Genomic DNA, 24,876 nt, shown 5'->3' with positions numbered 1-24,876 from the left:
TCAGAATCGTCAGAGGGGCCCCTTCGGTAGACCAGCCCTCTGTACACCTGAAACCATTCCCACTCTCGGTGCAGCAGATGGGTTTCCTTCGGGGAGTCAGTGAGGAGCAAGTCAGGGCATTGGCTCTCCAAGGCCATCAATGCCAAGCTACAGGGAGGGTCCTCCAACTGGTCCCTCCGCAGGTCTTTGACAGCTTGGGCAGACCTTCATCCCCAACTTGGGCGACATTGCATTAACATCTGGGGACACCAACGGCTGACACTCCAACTTCTTCGGTCCTGGATCCTACTCCAGGTTGATGTTCTGCTCCTTGACATAAGGCTCGTACCTTTCAGGTGTCAGCTGGGCTTATTCTTCTGGAGGGTCTCTGGGACAATGGGACCTTTTTGACAAAGCATCAGCGTCTTGCTTCCTGACCCCGGTCGATACTTCAAGCTGAAAATAAACCCTGATAGAGCAGTCAACCATCTGTGACCCGTGACGTCCAACTTGGTGGTAGTGAGGATGTAGGTGAGAGCATTGTTGGTCTTGATCACGAACTCCGCTCCATACAGGAAATCCCTCAGCTTATCCACCACAGCCCACTTCAAGGCCAGGAACTCAAGTTTGTGCATGGGATAGTTCTTCTCAGCTGGGGCCAAGTTCCGACTCACGTAGGCAACAGGCCGTAGATGGCAGTCATGCTCTTGATATAGCACACCACCTAACCCATCTCGACTGTGAAAGTGTAGCTCGTATGGCTTGGTTGGATCTGCATAGCCACGACTGGAGCGGTTTTTAGGCTTCACTTCAGCTGCCTAAAAACTCTTCACACTTCAGAGTCCATTGTTCCTGAATGGACTCTCTGGGTTTTCTGGTCCCTCCAGCTGGTCTGACAGGCTTCGCCAGATTATTGTCAGCGTCTTAGCGAATCCCTTGACAAATCTTCTGTAATAAGAGCAGAATTCCAGAAATGACCCAAGCTCAGTAACGTTGGTAGGCCTCGGCCAGGAGGTCAGTGGCCACTTCATCAGCAGACACAATGTGACCAAGGTAGTTGACCAAGGGTTGATAAAACTGGCACTTTTCCAGATATAGCTTCAACCCCCTCACCATGGAGTCTCTTCAGGACCTTCTGCAGAAACTCTTCGTGCTCTTCCAGAGTCTTGCTGAAAACGATGATGTTGTCTAAGTACACCAACACCTTGATCAGTTTCATGTCACCCACGGTCTTCTCCATTAGCCTTTGGAAGGTGGCTGGGGCACCAGACAGGCCTTGATGCATACGGTCAAATCCAAATATCCCCTGCGGGGTAATGAAAATGGTCTTCTCCCGATCCTCAGGGTACATGGGGATTTGGTAATACCCACTCTTCAAATCCAGCATGCTGAACCACTTCACTCCTGACAGGCTCTGCAAGGCATCTTCTATCCTTGGGGTGGTATATTGGTCAGGAATGGTCCTTCAGTTCAGCATCTGGTAGTCAATACCCAGCCTCAGTGACCCAATCTTCTTCTGTACCACCACTATGGGGAAGCGTATAGACTCTGGGGGACTCTGATGATACCTGCCCTCTTCAACTCTGCCAGTTCATGCAGATCCTCCAATTCCCCTAAAGGAATCCATCAAACTCTTTCCCTGAACGGCTTATGCACTCGAAGAGATGGATCCGGTATTGGGCAGATTTTGCACACCCCACATCAAATTCACTCTTGGAGAATGCGGCCTGCCATCTCAGGAGCTGAGTCTTGGCCCTTTCTTTCCATTCAGGCAAAAGGGGAGTATTTTTCGGATAGAGCTCCTCCACAGAGATCCCATCCTTTGCTCCCCCCACCAAATCAGACGGCGGGACTGGGGTGGCCACATTCACTTGTCCCAGCAACATCTGAGCCGGCATCTTCACTGGCGAGCCTGTTATGTTGCGGACACTAACCAAGATCTTCCCGTGACTTCCTTGCAACCCTTTGGTTGAAACCACCTCGGGAATTATCTCCACTCCCATGTCCTCTCTGTCCGTCTGATTCAAGGGCAATGAAAGGGCCTGCTTACTTCCAATTTAGCTTGACAGATGCTTGTAAATAGGCCACTTTACCAGGCTGTAACACCTTCTCACACTGGTACAAGAGCCAGATCTTTCCCTTCTGTTTTTGTACCAGGTGCTGGTAGGCTTGTCTCAGCATGGGGTGCACACTTGTAGTTGAAGTGCCCGGCTCCAGAACAAGAGATGTCAACAGCCTTCTGACAAGATCAATATTGGTCCCTATGAGGAGAGAATGCTTACTGGCCCCTGGTGGGCGAGAACAGACCACTGCCTGAGTTTCAAAAGTCTCGGCTTTCCCAGCCATGGAGGGATCTAAGGTCAGCTTGACCAGTAGATAGCCATCACAGGGGAAGTTCTGAGTCACAATGCCCCATATCTGCAGCTCTTCCAACTTCTGCAAAGGCAGGTGCTTAAGGTGCCTGTCATAGAAGTCTCTGTAGAGAAGGGTCACTTAAGCTCCAGTTTTCAGAAGGGCCTTGGTGTAGACTCCCTTTACTTGGATGGGAACAACAGGAGAAGGTCCCACCAGCTTGTCAGGGAGCATGGAGGAAGTGGTGGCCCTGGCCTGTTCAGTGGTTTGTATCCGCGCTCCTCTCTGCGAGGTTCTGATCGGGCTTAAGTCTACGCTAAGTTCTGGGAGTCTGGTGTGCATTGACTTTCCGACACCAGGCAGCATTTGTCAAAAGAAACAGGACACTGGGTTGCTTGGAGGCAACAACAGGAAGACCTCTGCAAGGGTTTGGACTTTCGCTGCTGTCTCCATGTGATTGATTGGTTTTGAGCCAGCTACCATAGATGGGCACCCGGTTGGCTCCTTCACCAGAGCCCTCCGAAGTTTCCCTCTGGCTTCTGGCACTGTGCTTCAGGCTTCACTGGGCTTGGGCACACCTGTCGATTAATGGCCCACATAATTTCAGCATACCTCAGTATGCTCAATGGCACTCCTCACTCCTCACTGGTACACATGAAAATGCTCACCACCGGCTCCGATACAGACACTAGTATGGATATACGTGCATCGCTACCAAATTTCCATAATATCCCTGTAATTATGGATAATCAAACATTAAAATCACTTGATCTTACCGGATCTAATGAATATCAATTAGCCTGTGGGGGGGCTAACCCGTCCTTATGTACCACCAAATATCTCTATTTTTATGTGGAATATCTCTGAAATAATGTGAGATCTAACGTTAAAACCACTTGATCTTACCGGATCTAATGAATAGCTATAAGCCTGAATGATTTTTGGCCATAAGATTGCATGTGGGGGGGCTAACCTGTCCATATGTACCACCTAATATCTCTATTTTGATGTGGAATATCTTTGAAATGATGTGAGATCTAATGTTAAAACCACTTGATCTTACCAGATCTAACGAATATCTATTAGCCTGAATGATTTTTGGCCAGAAAATGTGATAAGGGGGGGCCAGCCCCCTCTCATTAATCACTTAATAAGTCTCTAATTATGTGAGATCTAACGTTAAAACCACTTGATCTTACCGGATCTAACAAATTGCTTCCAAAATAGCTAACTGGTCAATTTTTTAAAAAGGGGGGGGCTGATGACGGGTTAGCCCCCCAGCAAATAACTGTTAGATCTCACACAGAAGAAGCGATATTAACGCAAACAACGGTTGATCTAACCTGATCTAACAAACTGCATAAGATTTTTTTCAAAAATTTTGATATTGGGGGGCTAACCCGGCAGAGGTGATAATTCAGATATTTGGCAAATTTTTTTTTATTATAAATTGATTTTTATTCAGCATCAATAGTAAAACAGTATTAAGTATATACACGTTTGGTTTAAGTAGTAGCACTGCATATACTTGAGCGTGATTAAGGTTACCCCTCACAGGGCTAATCCTTTTTTGTAGGTAGCCACACATGAAAAACAACCTTTAACCCTTAGCACACAGTTTATACCATATTCAATTGACTGTATTCTTTATTTCTCCTTTCTCTTTTTCTCCTTTTTTGTCAAACTAACATACAAAATGCAAGCAGGAAGTACCAAAAATGTGCCTTGACATGTCTTAATTACTTGTTAATGCACAAAAAACAACACCATACATCATGTTAAAACACACATAGCTGCTTTTTTTTTTTTACAGGCTACTTGTGAATTCAACCTAGTACAATACTTGTCTGGTCTGTTGCTGATAGAATCCAGGATTACTGACCTGCTGTCTCTGCTCCATTGAAGAGGGGGCTAGAGTTAGGTTATTTGCCTGTTGAAATCTACTGCCTGAACATGCTCAACTGCTTGAGCAGGCAAGCATTGCAGTAAGGGAGAATCATGGGGATATTATGCCACAGATTGAAACAATGGACCTACAAAGAAAAATTTTAAGAGTTTAGGACATTCTTGCCAAAAACTAAATTCCACGTTTAGTGTAAAAGACAAGCCAAACCAATAAATACACAGCTGAAATACTGTCAGCCTTTTTACCTGCTAAAATATTTGTAAGGATGTGATTATCCACATTTATGCCAAAATGAAGCTACTATGTTGTGAAATGTTGCACCTCTGTAGTTTGTGTCACTTGCCCATATTTTGGGCTGTGGATGAGCCGCATCACAGTGCTAAGGTGGGCCTGTGTCCTCCTAATGTAAGATGACCAATTGCTTTTCCCAGTGCCTACAAATGTGTATTATTGGCAGCATGATTTAGTGCAACAGTGCCTAAATGGCTTCTGGTGCACAACCTTCCATTTGCGGCCTTATTTTTGTAGTGTAGTAATATGAGCAGCATTTGTGTCCAGTAAAAAGTGATTTGAGTTTTTTGGTAGAAAACTTTGGAGACCCTGAGTCGGATGACATGTTAAATTCAATGTTTCCCTATGAGAGCTGTCTTAAGTGATACTACACAAGTCTGTTCGACTTTAGAAAAGATTCCTGAACTACTTTGGTCCGACTTTATGACAATGCCACAGAGTGTAAAAAGTCCCATCGAAGTCGTACTAAAAGTCGTGTGACTTTGGTTTAGACTCAGTTCACACTAGCCTAACTCCATTCTAGATGAAGATAAAATAATGCTCAATGGGATAAGAAAGTGGTATATTCTCTAATAACTCGTGTTAATTGGTTACGTTTCACAGTTTAAATCTGTGGATTTCCAAGGGCTAAACTGTATAACCAGTTGACAGTTGTGTTCTTATAAGTACAACTTGGGTTTCATTTGCTTGAACACCGGTCCAAGGTCAGGGAGAAAAAAAGTTATACTTTCAGAGTGACTGATTAAGTCTAGGTCACACAGAAAAATGCAAATTTTCTACAGGACATCAAGTGCTCAATGTTTTGACTGGCAGAAGAACAACCAACTTATGGGCAAAGTTCCCATCCTTGAGTCTGGCAGATTTTCCCTACAGTAAAAAAAATCTTTGATTTGCTCATCTTTGTGGCTCCTTTTCATCCTTCACAAGTCAGAGACAAAGAAAATTACATTGAAGTGGCACCAGGGTCACTTTATAAGTACTTTTCAGTTTATATCCAATTGATTAAGCACCAGATGTAGGAAAGCTAGATAAATCTTCCTCTGCACTTGAATAAATATGTCTTTAGTTGACAATGCAGAAAGACCAAAAGATATAGATGAGGTTTTTGCTATAAATCTTCTTGTATATTGAGCTGTCAGTGTTGGTTTAGAAACCTTGATAGTTCAGCAGACACCATTTATCTATTGTGGTTTACTTGAAGCAACAGATGTGTTTATTAATCAAATTAATGCGGTAAAGAGAAAAGATGTGCACTTTTGTTGTGCTGTAATTTTATATATATTGCGGTTTCTTTGTTGTGTAGAGATGTTTGTGTAAGTGTTAATAGTTATTGAAGAAGGCTATGATAAGAGAAAGGCTAATGTGAATAGTGCAGAAACCTATAGTTACCAATCCGCTCTCAGAATGCAGCAGTCAACTCACTTAACCCTTTCTACCATTGTCACTCCCATGTGTTCTGTCATAGCTGGCTGAGCAAAATAAAAGGTGTATAGTGCGTATGCTTGCTAGACATACCCTTTGTGTTCCTTTATTAACAGTGTTGTGGTGGGCTAGCTATATTGTCCATCCATTTCATTATTCCCAGTAGAAGCGAATGAGTTAATTAAATTGTAATGCTGTCACACTGCAGAGACATATACTTCATCTCTGCTTGTCCTATCCAGCACTTGTGTGCCTTTCCCCAGAGAGCCATTTATCCAGCAGATGGTTTGAAAGCCAGGACAAACCTCTCCTGATAACCTTCCTGAGCCTAATGAGAAAAGACAGCATAGCTCTAATGGTATACCTTGAATCATTTAAAGTGCTTCAGCACTGCCCTCTATGTATATTAGCTTAGCCATTTCTTTGTATGTAAGTTTTGTTGTTTTTTTTGTTTTTTTCTTTATCAAAAGAGAATTGTTTTTGTGAAATCCCAATAGCACTGTCCAACACTTTTCTACTTATATTCTATTCAAATAAAACCACCGCATTATGGTTTGTGATTGTTTGTCCATTGTATAGACATGTGGACATGTTAACAAGCTTCTGTCATGGGCTTTAAAGAAGAAATTTCTTAATATATTTCTTGAAAAAGAAAGAAAACAGCATTTGTTCATAGTTCAGGAAAGGTGTCTGACGACTACATCACCTTCAGACTGCTCATTCCACCCAAAAAAGAATAGACCTCTCGTGGTTTTTATTTTATTTTTTTAATTTATTTTTTTTTTGTGAAAGATGTGCTGATAAGTAAATATTTTATCTGGAATAAAAGGTACAATACTTTTTGTTTTTGTTTTTTTAGTTTTTATTAAACATATAAACTTTTTTTAACTGTGTGTATAATCTTCAATTTATGAACAACCCCTTAAATGACCTCGGATTCACAGCAGTATGGGTTTGCTAAAACAGCACCGCAGTAGAGCGGCGTTCTTTATGACTAAATTTATCTAATTGAAACTTCATATTGAGCTGTTCCTGGGATGAGTTATCCAGTTTTGTATGTTGTATCTTAAGTAGGGATGAGCTTTCTGTTCGGGTCGAGCATGAGTTCGACTCAACCATTGGCTGTTTGCCGTTCGTCAAAAACCGAACATTATGGGCCGTTTGCGCCAAATTCAAGCAGCGTGTAATGGCCCATAATGCACTGCGGGATCGTAGTGCATTGCTGTATTATGATTGGCCAGAGCATGCATCATGACCTGCATGCTTTGGCCAATCACAGCGCCCTAAACTAAGAGAGCCATAATTGGCCAAAGGCAGGGTGCCTTTTGCCAATCATGGCTCAGGGGGACTAAGTCCAAGCCCCACACTATATAAGGCTGCCTGAACGTCGGCCTCGTGTAGTGTGTTGTTGGCGTGGATGGAGAGAGAGTGTCATTTAGACGGAGCAGGCAGGCAGATTTTCGTATGTGTATGTATGTGTGTGTGTGTATATATATATATATATATATATATATATATATATATATATATATATATATATATATATATATATATATATATATATATATATATATATATATATATATAATCTCCACTACATACAGTTTAGCTACTATATCTCACTGCAGGCCGCTCCTGGTGTACTGTTTCTAATATACTTCAGGCAGGTGATTTCAGTTAGCTGCAGTGTATTTAATATATATATTTATATAATCTCCACTGCATACAGTTTATCTATATCTCACTGGTGTACTGTTTCTAATATACTTCAGGTGGTGTACACAGTACCGTGCAACCCTTAGTGCAGTTGCTACTACTTTTCTAGTGGTGTACACAGTACACAATACATACAATGCACCCATAGTTGCTATTAGACTTCTGGTGGTGTACACAATACAGTGTAGTGTGGTGTTGCAAAACAAAATCCCCCTCATGTCTGGAAGGCCACCAAGGAGAGGCAGACACTCACAGGCCACTAAAAGAGGGCAAGCAGGCTCTGGCTACAGTCCACAGTGCTGGTCATGGACATAGTGCATCTTCTGCAGGTGGCCGTGGGGCACACTTGTCCTTTTTTTCTGCTGCTGGGACAGGGGCAGAAAAATTGAGCCTTTGGTGGTGCCACAACACTGTAACCCCTCACAGATACTTTTGTTGGGCACAGGAACGGGCCCTGCTGTGAAATATTAGATCAGCAATTGTAATTACATGCCCCTGTTAAACAGGGGCAGAAAAATTGGGCCTTAGGCGGTGGTGGTGGACTGAAAAATTGTCTAAAGGCATCGGTCAGCCGGCCACCGTCTCCAGTGCTCTTCCTCTAACTGAACAAAGTTGTCATGGTTATGCAGTAATCTTTGTCAGCTTACCTCTCAAAGGATCCCATGGTGGGATATGCAATGAAGGGAGGCCAACCCGTAATCAGTACTTAACTTCCCAGGAAAATTCAAGTTCCTGCTCTGAATAGTCACAAGGATTTAAAGAGGCTGACTTATGCAAAGTATAGAGATTGGAGATGTAGCCAGCCCTTAACCAGGAATAGGGAAGCTCACCAATCAGAGCCACGCTATGCCAACCAATGAGGCATCAGCATGTAATGTACACAGACTAGATGGGAGGGAAACACACTTTTATGGGAGAGCAACCATCAGAATGGAACCTTGGTGCAAAGGGTAATTATGGGAAAGGTCTGCATTTTACTTGTGACTAAATATGTTTGCAGATTAATGTTTTCAGAAATATACTCTGTATTCCTTCATGTAATTCTCTTATTTTACCCTAATATTTTCTTCCTTGGTATAGACTATAGATAGATGGTTGTGTATTAGATAGTCTTTCAGCTACTCACCAATAAATGTTATTGTGTTAAAGCTTTCACTCATGGTCAAAGAACTCTCATTATACCCAAATCATATCTGAGAGATATTAAATCTCAAATATAGTATTCGGGAAAAAGACTGCATGGGAGGTCGTCATATGTCTGGTCAAGCATGTGGTGCCCTAGCGGCTGCTGTTGTGGCCACTCTTGATCCGCTTCAGACATACCTTTCAAACAGCAACGGTGCGATCTGCTGCACACGTGTCCAAAAAGGCTCACACCAAGGAAATTTTCAAAATGAGCCAGGAGTCAGCAGCGCCCTGCACCTGCGGAGCTTTGTGGTGTGTTGCAGTAGGTTGGCTGCCCTTAAGCTGCCCCCTAGAGGACATCCTGCCTCATTGGAGTTGTGCCTCCTCCTCCTCTATTCTATCAGGCACCCAAGTAAAGTCAGTGACCTCATCATCCCCTCCCTCCTCATCACTGGAACAAACTTGGCACTATGCTGTAGCTGGGGGAACATGACTGCCAGTTTCTTGTCCTTCATGGGCACCCCCTCTCTCTAGGCTTATGTTACTCCCTTCCTCAACCTAGGAACCAACATCGGAGCCTTCAAATCGCTGCGCATCCTCCAGTAGCATGTACCCGACACTGTGGCCCGAATAGTTTGGGGGACTCCTCCGTGTATGATGGTTGGGCTACGGAAGGAGTGACTGTGGACAAGGAGCTGGTGGAATAGGCCACTTTGGCAGCTGCATAGGAAGGAAAACTACTCTGAGCCTGGGTGACAGAGGATGAGGAGGACAGCTTTGTTATCTACTCCACCAACTCTTCACGTTCTGGCTCAATAACACGGCCAGCAGCAGAAAAAAAGGACAAGTGTGCCCATCAGCCACCAGCAGAGGATGCACCATGTCCATGACCAGCGCTGTAGACACAGAGCCTGCTTGCCCTCTTTTAGTGGCCTGTGAGCGTCTGCCTCTCCTTGGTGGCCTTCTGGACATGATGTATATTTTGTTTTGCAACATCGCACTACACTGTATTGTGTACTGTGTACGCCACCAGAACAGTAGTAGCAACTGCACTATGGCTGCACTGTATTGTAATTAGAATTTTTGATCCAATATTTTGCAGCAGGGCCCATTCCAGCGCCCACCAAGAGTAACTGTGAGGGCTTAGTTTTCTGGTACCACTAACACCTAAGGCCCACTTTTCTGCAGAGTGTATAGGGCAGGCCGTATAGTATATACAAGCGGTCCCCTATTTTCAAACATCTGACTTACAAACGACTCCTACTTAGAAACAGAGGGAGACAACAGGAAGTGGGAGGAAATCAACCCCTAGGAAGGGAAATTCTCTCCTGTAAGAGTTAATATGGGAAAAGTGTCTCCACTGATGTTTTATCACCAATCCTTGTAATCCTAATAACCCAAAATTTTCAAAATCCAATTGTCATTGGGACAAAGTGAGGTGAAATCTTCTGAACAGGGGCACAGACAGCAAAACAAATGTTACAGGGGTTGCGGGGTTCCCCTTAATATCCATACCAGACCCAAAGGGCCTGGTAATGGGCTGGGGGGGTGGGGCAACATTACATTACAGCCACAAGCAGTGGCACTGTTCTAAACATGGGAAAAAATGTGCCACTTTACAGGCATACTATAGTCACCTCCCAGGCACGATATTTAATGGAGTATTTCACTTCTTTTTTATTTATTTATTTTGAGTTTAAAGATTTTATTGATGTAATAAAAGCAAATACAAAGTTGGTAAATGCATTGGAAACATATTGTTAACACACAGGGCAGTAAATTGACATCTAGCAAGTTGCAACATGAATGTCATTTGTGATAGGGTGTACATATTTAAGTTATTTTACCTCAACACTAGGCCCCCGCGGACTGAGGGGGGGTTATAAGGTGATAAAAAAAAAGTAAAAAGATGATATATATAAAATGTGTGTGTATGTATGTGTGTGTGTGTGTGTGTATATATATATATATATATATATATATATATATATATATATATATATATACAAAATGCAGCGAAAGTAAAGATTCTTTCAAGAAACTTGGGATTTTTTGGGGGAGATAATACGTCTATTTCCAGTAGGTATCAACAAAAGAAATAGTTAAAATATTGTTTTTATTAGATTGCAGGAAAAAAAAGGGTATACAAAACAGATATCAAAATATATGTGAAAGACCAGTATGACCATCCGGTATTATATTCAAATTCCATTCATGCCTGTCAGCCAACATGTTTCGCAAACGTTTAATTGCTTCATCAGGGCATAGATCGGCATCATTGATTCTTTTAAACTATATAAACAACAGATAAGTACGCAGTTACGTGACGGTCATACACATTCGGGTACAGCAAAAAACATATGACATTTGGTCAAAATATTTAATCTAATGGTCTCACCTACTGGTACAAGTCTAAAACCAAATAGCACACGCTACCATTGCCAGATATCGTCCGACGTACCGACTGCTGCAGAAAATCCGAGGGTGCCAGATCCCAACCGGATAGTGCCAATAGAGGGACTGGACCGCACACTAGCTGAACAGGAATCTAGTATGTAAGAGGCAAGATGGGGAAATAGATAAGCCACATATATATGTGTGTATATATGTGTATATGTGTGTATATATATATATATATATATATATATATATATATATATATGTGTAAGTAACAAGGGGGAAGGAAAGCTGAAAGATTTAACATGTTCACTTTTGGCTCTATTTGGTCTTATGCTTATAGGGTAGAGAGGGTGTTGCTGTGAGTGGGTCCAGTACATAGGATATAGTGTTGAATTATGGTAATTTAATACTCCTAGGATTGGTTAGCCAGGGAGACCAGTGATTGAGAAATTTGTCACTTTGTCATTGAGCTTTGGTGAAGAGAAATTCCATGTGGCAATGGTCACTAATGGCAGAAATAAGGGAGGAGAAAGATGTAGGATGTGGATCCTTCCATGCACGTGCTAGGGTTAAACGTGCTGCTATCAGGATATGTGTTATAGTGGGAAGGAGTGCCATAGGCCAGGTGGAGAGATCTACACCAAAGAGAGCCATTTGCGGAGTCAGTTTTTGTGGAGTGTGGGTGATGTCAGCAATTAAGGTGGAAACGTCCTTCCAGAAGGAGGCTATGATGGGACAACCCCACCAAATATGAAGAATGTCACCAGTAGTATCACAATTCCTCCAACAGTTCGATGACTGGGATGGAAAAATACGGGCAAGTTTATCAGGCGTGTAATACCATTTATGAAAGATTTTTATGAGTGTTTCCCAGTGGGATACATTTTTGGAGAAGGTAACAGAGTTTGAGGGTGCGGTACCAAACATCGGAACGGAGATCTGTAATTTTGATTCCCAGAAGACCACACACTGAGGGTTTTACAAGTGGATGTTGGCCGAGCGAGGAGATTGTAGATGTAGGAGATTCCTTTAGTCTTAGTGGATGGCTGGGTGCAGAATGGGAGTAAGTCTTTGGAAATTGTTTCCTCGGTGGTGGTTAGCGTAGATAGAACACGTCGAAGCCTGAGGAAAATATAGAAGTCTTTGCTGGGTAGGTTGTAAGAGGTTGGGAGTTGCTGAAAACTTTGGAGTTGTTGCTGAAATAGGTCACCAATTGTAATATCTGCTGTGGTCCAATGTCGGAGCGGTAGGTCAGGAAGAGTTGCAGGGAAAGAAGTGGAAGTGATAATAAGGCATCTATGTGGATCCCTTTGGAAGTTGGCTGTATGCCTATCCAAGTGGCTGCTGTGGCAGTTACAGAGGGCAGAAAGGAGCGGGGAGAAGGAAAGTTCATCTAGAGCGCTGCCAGAAGTAGATAGAGGGGTTGCGAGATTGTTGAGGATTCGATCTGGAGCCAGGAGAATGTAGGGTGAGATGTCCACCAATGTTTGGCTTGATCCAGTGTGACTGCCTTATAGTATCTTCTGATATTGGGAACTCCCAGGCCAGCATATGCTGTTGGGGTGCTCAGTAGAGAGGATTTTAGCCTGGGTTTGTGATCTGCCCATATGAAGGTGTTGACAATGTTTTGGATTTTGGTTAAGTTGGCTGGTAGGATTGGTATTGTCAGCGTCCTAAAAAAGTAAAGAACATGAGGAAGAAGGAACATCTTGGCCAGAGCAATTCTTCCAGCCCAAGATGCTTTGAAGCTCGACATAGACAAACTGATGGTTTGAAGTTTCTGGAACAGAGTGGTAAGATTTGTGGGAAGGAGCATAGAGGAGGGGGGTGTGATTTGAATGCCCAGATATGTCAAGGTTGAGTTGGGAGCCCAGGAGAAAGGGGAAATTTTAGAGATCAGTTTTGAGTGAGGTTGGGAGTAAGATCCTGATCATGGATGATTTTAGAGTGATTCAATTTATATAAAGAGATCTTGCTAAAGTCTTCTAGTACTTGGCAGAGTGGGGGAAGGGATAGGTCTGTGAGTGAGATTGTAATGTCATCTGCATATAATCCAATTTTATGAGGGGTATTCCCTACTGAAATTCCGGAGATGAGATGATTGAATTGCCTGGGCTAGAGGTTCAATCACCAAGGCAAATATCAGGGGTAAGTGTGGGCACCCCTGACGAGTGCCATTGGTGATCGGGAATGCATCGGAGAGGATGCCTGTGGTCCATACTTTTGCGCTGGGGGTAGAGTAGAGACTTAAAATAGCTTGCAAGAATTTACCTTCAATACCAAATTTTTTCAGTACTGCCTCCAGGTACTCCCAGTGTACCCTATCGAACGCCTTCTCTGCATCAAGGGAGATCACCAGAGAAGGCGTTCGATGATGTTCGGCCCAGTGTATAAGATCCACATAACGTCTAGTTCCGTCTGAGGCCTGGCGATGTGGAATGAAGCCTACTTGGTCTGAATGGATACGTTGGGGCATATGTGGGGCGAGGCGAGTTGCTAGTAATTTGGCGTACAGTTTGAGGTCCATATTAAGGAGGTAGATGGGACAGTAGTTGGCTGAGTCGTGGGGAGATTTGCTTGGTTTGGGGATGGTGGTGACAATGGCTTCAAGAGACTCAGATGGGATTTCTCCTATGGCTAAGAACCTATTGAGGGAGTTACAAAGATGGGTTGCTTGTGATATGTTTTATAGTATTCAATACTAAAGTTATCAGGTCCTGGGGCCTTGTGTAGGTTTTTTATGGCGTCCTGGAGATCTTGATGTGAGAAAGGTTGAGCTAAGGCTTCTTGGTGTTGCGAAGTTAGTCGTCGGAGATGTAGAGGGGATAAAAATTCCTGAATCTGTGAGTGAATTGGTTTAGGCTCAATGAGAGAGTAAGTTGTATAATTTGGAATAAAAGGAGCCGAAGCAGTTAGCTACATCTTTGGGGTTGGTGAGTCGTTGGCCCCGGTCATCTAAAAGAAAGGGAATTTTGGATTGTGCTGTCATAGTTACATAGTAGGTGAGGTTGAAAAAAGACACAAGTCCATCAAGTCCAACCTATGTGTGTGATTATGTGTCAGTATTTCATTACATATCCCTGTATGTTGCGGTCATTCAGGTGATTATCTAATAGTTTCTTGAAGCTTTCAATGCTCCCCGCTGAGACCACCGCCTGTGGAAGGGAATTCCACATCCTTGCCGCTTTTACAGTAAAGAACCCTGTACGTAGTTTAAGGTTAAAACCTCTTTTCTTCTAATTGTAATGAGTGGCCACGAGTCTTATTAAACTCTCTTCTGCGAAAAAGTTTTATCCCTATTGTGGGGTCACCAGTACAGTATTTGTAAATTGAAATCATATCCCCTCAAGCGTCTCTTCTCCAGAGAGAATAAGTTCAGTGCTCGCAACCTTTCCTCATAACTAAGATCCTCCAGACCCTTTATTAGCTTTGTTGCCCTTCTTTGTACTCGCTCCATTTCCAGTACATCCCTCCTGAGGACTGGTGCCCAGAACTGGACAGCATACTCCAGGTGCAGCCGGACCAGAGTCTTGTAGAGCGGGAGAATTATCGTATTATCTCTGGAGTTAATCCCCCTTTTAATGCATGCCAATATTCTGTTTGCTTTATTAGCAGCAGCTTGGCATTGCATGCCATTGCTGAGCCTATCATCCACTAGGACCCCCAGGTCCTTTTCCATCCTAGATTCCCCCAGAGGTTCTCCCCCCAGTGTATAGATTGCATTCATATTTTTGCCACCCAAATGCATTATTTTACATTTTTCTACATTGAACCTCATTTGCCATGTAGTCGCCCACCCCATTAATTTGTTCAGGTCTTTTTGCAAGGTTTCCACATCCTGCGGAGAAGTTATTGCCCTGCTTAGCTTAGTATCGTCTGCAAATACAGAGATTGAACTGTTTATCCCATCCTCCAGGTCGTTTATAAACAAATTAAATAGGATTAGTCCCAGCACAGGACCCTGGGGAACCCCACTACCCACCCCTGACCATTCTGAGTAATCCCCATTTATCACCACCCTCTGAACACGCCCTTGTAGCCAGTTTTCAATCCATGTACTCACCCTATGGTCCATGCCAACTGACCTTATTTTGTACAGTAAACGTTTATGGGGAACTGTGTCAAATGCTTTTGCAAAATCCAGATACACCACGTCTACGGGCCTTCCTTTATCTAGATGGCAACTCACCTCCTCATAGAAGGTTAATAGATTGGTTTGGCAAGAACGATTCTTCATGAATCCATGCTGATTACTGCTAATGATATCATTCTTATTACTGAAATCTTGTATATAGTCCCTTATCCCCTCCAAGAGTTTACATACTATTGATGTTAGGCTTATATTGCTGGGCTAAGATTTTCCCTGCTTTGTTTCCTTGTGAATACTATGTGAGTCTTAACTTTTTCAGGTAATAGTCAAAACCATTATGTAGGTAAGAACTGAATTCAGTCCGGAGTTTGCGGAGCTCATTGAGAAGGGCTTCTGAGGGAGTTTGTGGCGTGTTTATAGGGATCTTATGTTTTCTAAGAATTTATTAATGGTGGCGTTGCGCTTCTTTTTCTCCCAGGCCCCTAACCCCAACAGTATTCCTCAAATGGCACATTTATGAGCATTCCAAAGGGTGGTATTGTTATTAATAGAGTCAGAGTTGAGAGTAAAGAAATCGCCAATCGCAGCTCTGACCTGTTCCCTGACCTCCTTAGTGCCGAGCAGAGAAGAATTAAGTCACCACATTTTGTTGCATGTGTTAGAGGAGGGCGGAAATAGGGTAATGGATATGGGAGCGTGGTCGGACCATGAGCTCACTCCAATGGAGGAGGCAGAGACGTGTTGTAACAGCACCTTGGAGGTCAGAAACAGGTCGATCCTCATGTAGGTATTTTGAGAGTAGGAGTAGTAGAAATAGTCCCTCTCCATGCCGTGTTGACATCTCCATGGATCAAAATAGTCTTCTAAAAGTAAAAGAGATGTGAGGGCTGTAGACCATTTTCTCTTTGAGTTGGAAGTGTCTAGAGTTCTCATCCTACCTAACCCAACGCACCTTCAGTGTCACAATTCTACTTCCTCCACTCCTCTTCCCTTCTCTGTCGGGGTCCCCCAAGGTTCTGTTCTTGGACCTCTTTTATTTTCAATCTACACCTCTTCCCTGGGTCAGCTGATAGCCTCTCACAGCTTTCAATATAATTTCTATGCTGACGACACACAAATCTATCTCTCCACCCCTCAACTCTCTCCATCAGTCTCCTCACGCATCACTAACTTACTAACCAACATATCTGTATGGATGTCACACCACTTCCTCAAACTCAACTTGGCCAAAACAGAGCTTATAATATTTCCTCCCCCACGTGTGCCTCTTCCCTGACTTCTCTGTCAAGATCAATGGCACAACCATCCATCCCTCCCCACATGTCAGGGTGCTAGGTGTTATCCTGGATTCTGAACTCTCCTTTCGGCCCCGCATCCAATCACTTTCCAAAGCTTGCTGCCTCAACCTCCGCAACATTCTAAACTACATCCCTTTCTAACCAATGAAACCACAAAGCTCCTGATTCACTCCCTGGTTATCTCTCGCCTCGACTACTGCAACTCCCTCCTCATTGGCTTACCTTTAAATAGACTATCCCCCCTTCAGTCCATCATGAATCCTGCTGCTGCCAGACACATCCACCTTACAAACCGCTCAGTGTCTGCTACCCCTCTCTGCCAATCCCTCCACTGGCTGCCACTCGCCCAACTAATTAAATTAAAAATACTAACAATAAGTTACAAAGCCATCCACAACTCTGCCCCCAGCTACATCACTAGCCTAGTCTCAAAATACCAACCTAATTGCCCTCTCCGTTCCTCCCAGGACCTCCTGCTCTCTAGCTCCCTCATCACCTACTCCCATATCCGCCTCCAGGACTTCTCCCGAGCCTCGCCCATCCTCTGGAATTCCCTACCCCAATCTGTCAGACTGTCTCCAAATGTATCCACTTTTAGGCGATCCCTGAAAACTTTCCTCTTCAGAGAAGCCTATCCTGCCTCCATCTAATAACTGCACTATTTTCTCCATTAGCTCATCTCCCACAGCTTTTACCCTTTTGTATAACTTGACCCTCCTTCCTAGATTGTAAGCTCTAATGAGCAGGGCCCTCTGATTCCTCCCGTATTGAATTGTATTGTACTTGTACTGTCCTCCCTAATGTTGTAAAGCGCTGCATAAACTGTTGGCGCTATATAAATCCTGTATAATAATAATAATAGAGTAGGGTCAACTACATCATTGAAGTCTCCACATAGTACAATTTGGACTTTGGGGTAAAGTTGGATCTTTTGTAAGATCGTTTTGTAGAAAGACTTTTGACAAGTGTTTGGGGCATAAAGGTTGACAGTTATCAGTGGCCGGTTGTTAAAGTAGGCTGACAATATTACAAATCTGCCAGAGGGGTCTTGTTCGACATTTGATAAGGTAAAGGATACTGAGGAGTGGACCAGTCATAACCCCTCTCACTTTTTTATCAGCCTGAGAATAAATGTGGGGAAAGAGCTTGTGGGTACATTGCGGTGGGTTGATGGAGAAGTGTGTTTCTTGGACACATAGTATGTCAGTATGTTGAGCTATGGCTTCTCCCCATAATAGGGATCGTTTGAAGGGGCTGTTTAGTCCTTTAGCGTTCAGAGTTGTAATTTTGAGAGACATTGCTAAAGGAATGGTAGATGTCAAAATGGCACAGAAAGATTATAAGGACTTGTGGATATAAGAATGCACTGTATGAACAAGAAAATACAAAAGATACAAATATAGTGGCTACCAGCAAACAATGTATGAAAAGGAATAGCGTTCACAGAATAACTATTTATGCAGTAAAAGCTGCTTTAACAATGCAATTAGAAAAATAACTGAAATACTTTGAGAGAAAAGAAAAAAAAAACAACCTGAGAAGCGCCGTGTGCTTTGCACACTGTGGCAGTGGGGTGGGAAAAGAGTACCAACGTGCTAACTGCTCCTCCACTGATTTACGAGAAGTACATCCAGCAAAGGGTATACGTGTCCGTGGTAGGGCACTTATTTGTAAGTGCAGGTGGCGACCTAGGGCATGTCCCTAATGGCCCATGTATTAGAGATTTTAGATGACTGCTTGTTAGTGGGAGTCTTAGGTGGTGGGTTGGGGATTATGCCCCAGTTATTGAGTAGTTTAATCCCATCTTTGGGGGTCGGGATGGAGATTTGTTGATTTTGAAATGTGACCAGTAGTTTGGTGGGAAACCCCCACTTGTATGCGATCTTGTGCTCCATGAGTATTGTAGTGACTGGCGCAAACAATTTACATGCCTGTGAATTGGCTGCCGAGATATCGTTGTATAGCGATATTTTGGAGAAAAGTTCAGGAAGAGTGCGCATGGACCTAGCTGCCCTCATGATGTGCTCCTTAGCCTGGAAAAAATGGACACGAGCTAGGATGTCCCTGGGAAGGGAGATTGGGAGGTGATACAGCTTTGCGGATCCTGTGGGCCCGGTCTATGAGCATATCCTGTGTGGTAATGGACGGTAGGATTTTATATGTTGGTGCAGATAAGGTATTATTTCAGCAGTTATAACTTCTGGCACCCCTCTAATTTTTATATTATTCCGCCTGGAGCGGTCCTCAAGGTCAGCAGTTTTCAGGCGGAGTTGTTGCATAGCCTCAGAGTGTTCGTCCTGTATATCCACTACAGTATTGTGGGCTGTGGTGGTTGTTGACAGTTGCTGCTCAATTTGTTCAGTGCAGTCTGCCAAGTGATCAATTTTGTCATGTAAATGGTTAATGGAAGCCCTTAATTCTCTCTGCATGTCAGCTTGTAATGAGAGCAGCATTGCTTTAAGAGTGTTCTGAGGCAGGGTTGTCAGAGGTTGTAAAGGCAGCTAGAGACTGGAGAGAACATCAGCTGTGGGACTACAAGCTCCAGCACCAAAGAGCTTTTTCATAGGAGGTGACTTGGCAGGTGAGTGTGCTGGGGAGTGAGCTGAGCGCTTACCTCTGTCAGAGGGAGAGGGGTCTGTGTTCGGCTGCAGCTCTGGTGACTCCTCCATGTCTGAGGCTGTATCCTTGCTGGGCTCAGGCTGTGTGGATGGCGCCATCTTGGGTTGGGTGCTGAACAGGCTTCATGTAGAACTCCAGGAGTCGGCACGATCCCCGTTATTGGGATCATTTGCAGGACATAATCCTGGGGTGATGTGGTGTAGTATTTCCCTATTCAGGGGGATGAGAGGCTCGGATGGGCTGCTGGATGGTGCTGAAATGCTGTGTGGAGGAGCGGAGCTCTGTGCTTAGGCGGCCATCATCTTCCGCGGCCAGGCCATGTCCCCGGAATGTTTCACTTTTATTGTTTCACTTTAAGCATTATTAAAATCACTGCTCCCGAAAAAACGTCTGTTTTAAAAAATTATTTTTTTGCATTGATCCATGTCCCCTGGGGCAGGACCCAGGTCCCCAACACTTTTTATGACAATAACTTCCATATTAGTCTTTAAAATTAGCACTTTAAATTTTTTCACCCTAGGGTCCCATAGACTTTAACGGTGTTCGCACAAATTTTTTGCCTGTTGGCATATTGTGCCGCGAACCGGGGGGTGTTCGGCTAATCCCTAGGTGATGCCAAATGCACGGCTTGTAAACTTGTTATGCCCCTTGGCTACTAGAATGTTTGTTTATAAATCTACCTTGGTTGACCTTTGGTTGAAACAATGTAGACTTCCAAACGCACCGACTTGCATATGCCTAAATGCCAAATTTACTTTTTTTGTATCTTGAGTTGAAATTTCTCCTAGAAGATGATTGCTAGATTCAATAAAATTCACGCCAAATAAAGCATCCCTGTTTGTTGTCCACTTAAACTGGAAATTTCCAGAACTGAAAGTTAGTGGTTTACTATACTTTTTATTATTTGTTATGCTTTAACTCTACCAATTATATTTTAAACATTCAAATATGTGAAACTAATTGTTGTAAACGGAACACGTATTGAATTACAATACATTTAACAAACATTACTTTTTAATAGGATGCAAATTTGGGCACCATTAATTGAAATCAAGTAATCTGATAACTCAATCATAAAATGAATCTGTAATATTGTTAATTGATTTTGGCTTGTATTGTGAATAAATGTATAAATAGTTTTATCAGACTTTTGATGCCTGGGTATGTTGAGATTCATGCAATGTTAATATTATTATATTTCTGTGTAGATGATAATATAATACACATCTGTAGAAAAAAAAAAACATGCTTGAAGATTTCTTAAGTAATACTGTCCTATATTTTTCTTTTATAGGAGCAGCCAAGGATTCATGCACATGAAGCTATCGCGTACCAAAGAAAACCAGTATATTTTGGGACAGAACAGCCAGCCCTTTGACAGTGTGCCAGACATAATCAATTATTACACCACCCACAAGTTACCAATAAAGGGAGCTGAACATATGTCCTTGCTCTATCCAGTTGCAATCCGGACTTTGTAGCACTGAGCTTGTGGCAGCTAAAGGAACATGGACTGTCCTAATTTTGATCTACAGAATGGAAACTAAAACACTAAGTGGTGGTACTTTACATGGACTTTGAAAATGATGCGTGGCGGCTGTTTTACAATTTACGGTTCTAGTTTAAGCGTAATTAATAAAAGTAATCCACTTGAATGGGTACGGTGCCTGTTCTTTCATATACAATGACCTGGGGCTATATGTCCCGACAAGTTGCAATACTACTATCTTCAGCTTAATCTTGTGATTTTAAAAATACATTTTGTTGGATTTCCATATATACTTTTCTGTACACTAGTTGTTCTACAACCATTAACAATTAGGGCATTTGATCCCTAGTTTGCAGTGTGTGTGTGTGCAAACGTATATAACAACATTTCTGCAAAAACTTCAGCAATACTGTATTATCTTGTCAAGGTGTAAAGAGGCCAAGTGAACTGAGCAGATTGTGGACTTGAGTTCAGTTTGTGGGGGCATGGTGAATGCAATAACTACATATACGTTTTTTAAAAAGTTTATTTTTGTAGCATTAGATAAAGACTCATTTTAAGTTCCCCAATTTTCTCCCATGAAACATCATATTCCGTTTATTTGATTGAATGTTTAAAACTGCAAGTGTGATTAGTATTTTAAACCTGATGCAAGCCTAATTTTTGCCTTCCAAAGCCCGTCTTTTCTTTTGTTAAAGGAGAACGCCAACAGTATTTTAAGAACAACCAGTTTAAACAATTTGTAAAATAAGTAATACAATATTTAGCTATATATCTAACCATTATGACAAAAATATATGCATCGTAGTGAAGAACATCCAACTGTATTTTCTCAGCTGTTTCAAGTTGAGAAGAAGTCAGATCCGGCCTCATTTGATAAGATTATGAGACTGGATGTCAGTTGTGTCTGGAAAGGTGTCCCCATAGAATCTGACCCAACAATGTCTTCACTTAAAATAAGCCTCTGTAAGGGAATTACCTATTTTGTAGAGCTGTACATTTTATACATTTTTACATGGCAGCCAACTTAGTTTCTTATGGGTTATGTGGTCCTTAAATACTTTACCAATACCATTACCTCCCTCTATCACAAATGCAGGGCTGTTTTACATTCTGTGGCATTGAAGTCGGACCAAGGAACCTTTTCTAAAGTTGGACAGACATGTATAGGATCGATTTAAGACCGCTCTCATAGGGAAACGTTGAATTTCACATGTCATCTGACTTTGTGTCTCACAAGTCGCATCCTATGTCGCATCAGTGTGAACCGAGCCTAATTCTTGGACTGCAATTTGTTGATCAACCTGAAAAGGGCCACTTTATGATTACTTGTCCTGTCTGCTGGCTGTATTTCCAACCAAGTTTATCGTGGAATGCTCAAAAGTCATGACATTTATTTTTTTTATTCCAAAACCTGTTTTTTCTAAGTAAATTCTGAATTTCATGACATTGATTCAGTTTTGATCCTTTCTTATATAGTGTAAGGTCTAATACAGTGGTCATCAACCTTGTCCTCAGAGCCCACTAACAGGCCAGGTTTTATGTATTACCTTGGGGAGATGCAGACTAAAATACTGCAATCACTGAGCAGCAAATGATATCACCTGTGATGTATTTCAGTTATCTTGCAAACCCGGCCTGTTAGTGGGCCCTGAGGACAGGGTTAATGACCACTGATCTAACAAATGTGATCTTAGAAAGAACTTGATATTTTTTAGGGCTCATAAATTATATTAAAAAAAAATACATTTTTATAGAGATTGTAAGGGTAATCAAATGGTAATATTAGATTATCCTAGTACAGAACCTTAATCATTTATATATTCTTTTCTGCTATAGGGTACATCTTTTCATGCCTTGTACATACCTGGAAGTAGATAAAATAAATATTTGATTTATGAGCTACGAATATCTGATATTCACAAATAGCCTGTGTAATGTCGCCCAGTTGATTTGGTTGCTAAACAGAGAAAGCATGTACAAAATGGGGTTCTAAGCTTATCAACATTGAATAAAGACCAGATTGCAGCAACCCTTACCTGTCACACCATAATAATTTTGTTAGACTTCCCTCCATGCTAAATGCTGATGTCTGATTGGCTGCTACTACATAGTGTACACAATATCATTAAATGGAGACAGCCATATACTACCTACTACGACCTAATTCATGAATCACAAATTATAATGGAGTGGCATATATGGTTTTATTTGTGACAATGTTGATGAACAGCTAGCATTTTGTGAAGGTTTACCATCTCTCAATACAAGTATTTGGTTGCTCCTTTTTCCCTAAAGAAGTGTCATTTCCCTATGCAGTCTTCAAAGAAAAGTGCCAGTTTTATGTGAGGCGTGACCAAATATGTAAAAAAAAAAAAAAAAAAAAAAAAAAAAAAAAAGCTTGTTTAGGACTTTATTTAAAATACAATAATCTAAGCATGGTCTGCTTTTATTAGTATGATTGCTCTAAGCCACAAAATGTTAACAAAATAAAGTCGGGTTTGGGAAGAATTAGAAATGTATAGCTGTTAAGAATTGGGGAAAAAAATGTAAAATACTTTATATTTGTTATATTAATTTGATATGTATATGTCTGATTGCCACTGGCACACAGATATTGTATGGACAGAAGTCAAGGTTTACAGGGTGTGGTTATTTTGTAGCAGTCAGTAAATTTGACTAAAACCATTTGGGAAGATAGCAGAGGTAAATTTGCCATCCCCTGGAAATCTAGTGTCAAAGCCTTGTCTTTTTTTCCCACTTTTATTTATTTTTTGTAAATGGTTAAATCTCATTGTTACACCATCATTATGCCTTGTATCTGTCTGCCAGGTGAAATGTCTTGAGTATGTTTACCTTGGGGTTGAAGGAATCTGCTTTTTCCTGCTCTTAATGTTTGTGTTTCTACTGCTGTTACAAATTTTACGTTTGTGAATTTTGCCATGTTAAATAAATACTGTCTATTTAATGTAATCGGTTTATCTGTCTTTTTTTTAATTTAGCCAGTGAGAAAAGATTGGGTATCAGTCACATTTTGGGAATAAACATTTTATTATATAGAAAAGGAAATTATTGCTCAATTGGACATATTCAAAAAGCAGATCCATTTTTAACCTTGAATATATACTCTTCAATTTAGAGTATCTCTTTCCATGTTTCAAAGGAAAAGTTTGGGTAAAAACAGAGCTGGTTCGTCCACAAGACAATCTAGGTAGGACCACATGGCTTGGTGGATTTCCATGCACGATTTGTTGAAACTATGCACCTGCTTGTCAATTCACAAAGAAGGTTGCACTTTCACATAGTGTCATCAACCCCAAGGGGGCATACTAATCATACATGGTGGTATACAAATCAACTGAAGGAGTAGTACGTATTCAAAAGGTAATTATTGGTTGGCAGACTGTCAGGCTCCCTCCAAAATTTGCTAACTTAGAAGTGAAAACACTCCATAGATTAGGCAGATGGCCCCCACACATTTATAAATTACATTACTGATGGAATGCTTAAAATGTAGCAACGCTGCCAAAAACGCCCAGAGCGTTTTTGGATAGCCTACTTACCCAGGGTGTTCTGGATAGCTTGCACGCTGGTAATTGCCTTTTGAATACATACTACTCCTTTGGTATGTATAGTTGGATGCTATCGTCATCCATAGACACTCTATATAAGACAATTTGGAGCATTTTCAATATTGCCGACATGGTTGATTTGTATACCACCATTTATGATTAGCCCCTGTGTTTGCCTGCCAGACTCTGTTCACGTGGTGCCTTCTATGCAGCCAAAACCTCATTTTCTTTCTTCATACCCTTTGGTCCTGATTAAGCAAATCCATTGCGAAATGCGTTGACATCTGGTTTTGGATGAACCCTTTTGTGACACCACCAATTTACAATTTGTACAAAATATGTGAAATACTATAGGTGTTTTGCTTTTAAATCCATTCCCGGGTACTGATGTGTGTTTCTGGTATTTCATTTTAGTATTACTTTTTATGCAAATTATAATAACCTTAAATTATAATTGAGTCTTGTGGTGTGCCAATCAAGTCTGCTAGTGGTTGGTGGCAGAGGGGGGTATATTTCCTATCTGCTAATTTTTTTTTTCTATTTGATATTTGGATGTGGCATTTTGGAAGTCCCCATTGTGATCATGTAGAATTAGGTCAGTTAAGATAAAATCATCC

General features: G+C 41.9%; 1 protein-coding gene across 4 annotated transcripts in view; it reads left to right on the top strand.

Annotated features, from left to right (window-relative positions):
• SHF (Src homology 2 domain containing F) overlaps window positions 1–23,660 on the top strand; it is a 389,714-nt gene extending 366,054 nt beyond the window's left edge. For 3 of the 4 annotated variants that reach the window (XM_073618891.1, XM_073618890.1, XM_073618892.1), the window contains one exon: window positions 20,493–23,660. In XM_073618891.1, the coding sequence (XP_073474992.1) occupies window positions 20,493–20,679 (187 nt within the window). In that variant the 3' untranslated portion in view covers window positions 20,680–23,660. The remainder of the gene's footprint in view (window positions 1–20,492) is intronic. The other variant, XM_073618893.1, reaches the window with a different exon arrangement.
• Window positions 23,661–24,876: the final 1,216 nt, after the last annotated feature.

Source organism: Aquarana catesbeiana, linkage group LG03 (genome assembly GCF_042186555.1).
Source record: "Aquarana catesbeiana isolate 2022-GZ linkage group LG03, ASM4218655v1, whole genome shotgun sequence".
NCBI lineage: Eukaryota > Metazoa > Chordata > Amphibia > Anura > Ranidae > Aquarana > Aquarana catesbeiana.
The sequence above is the reverse complement of the archived record's forward strand: the minus strand, read 5'-3'. Positions and strand labels throughout refer to the sequence as shown.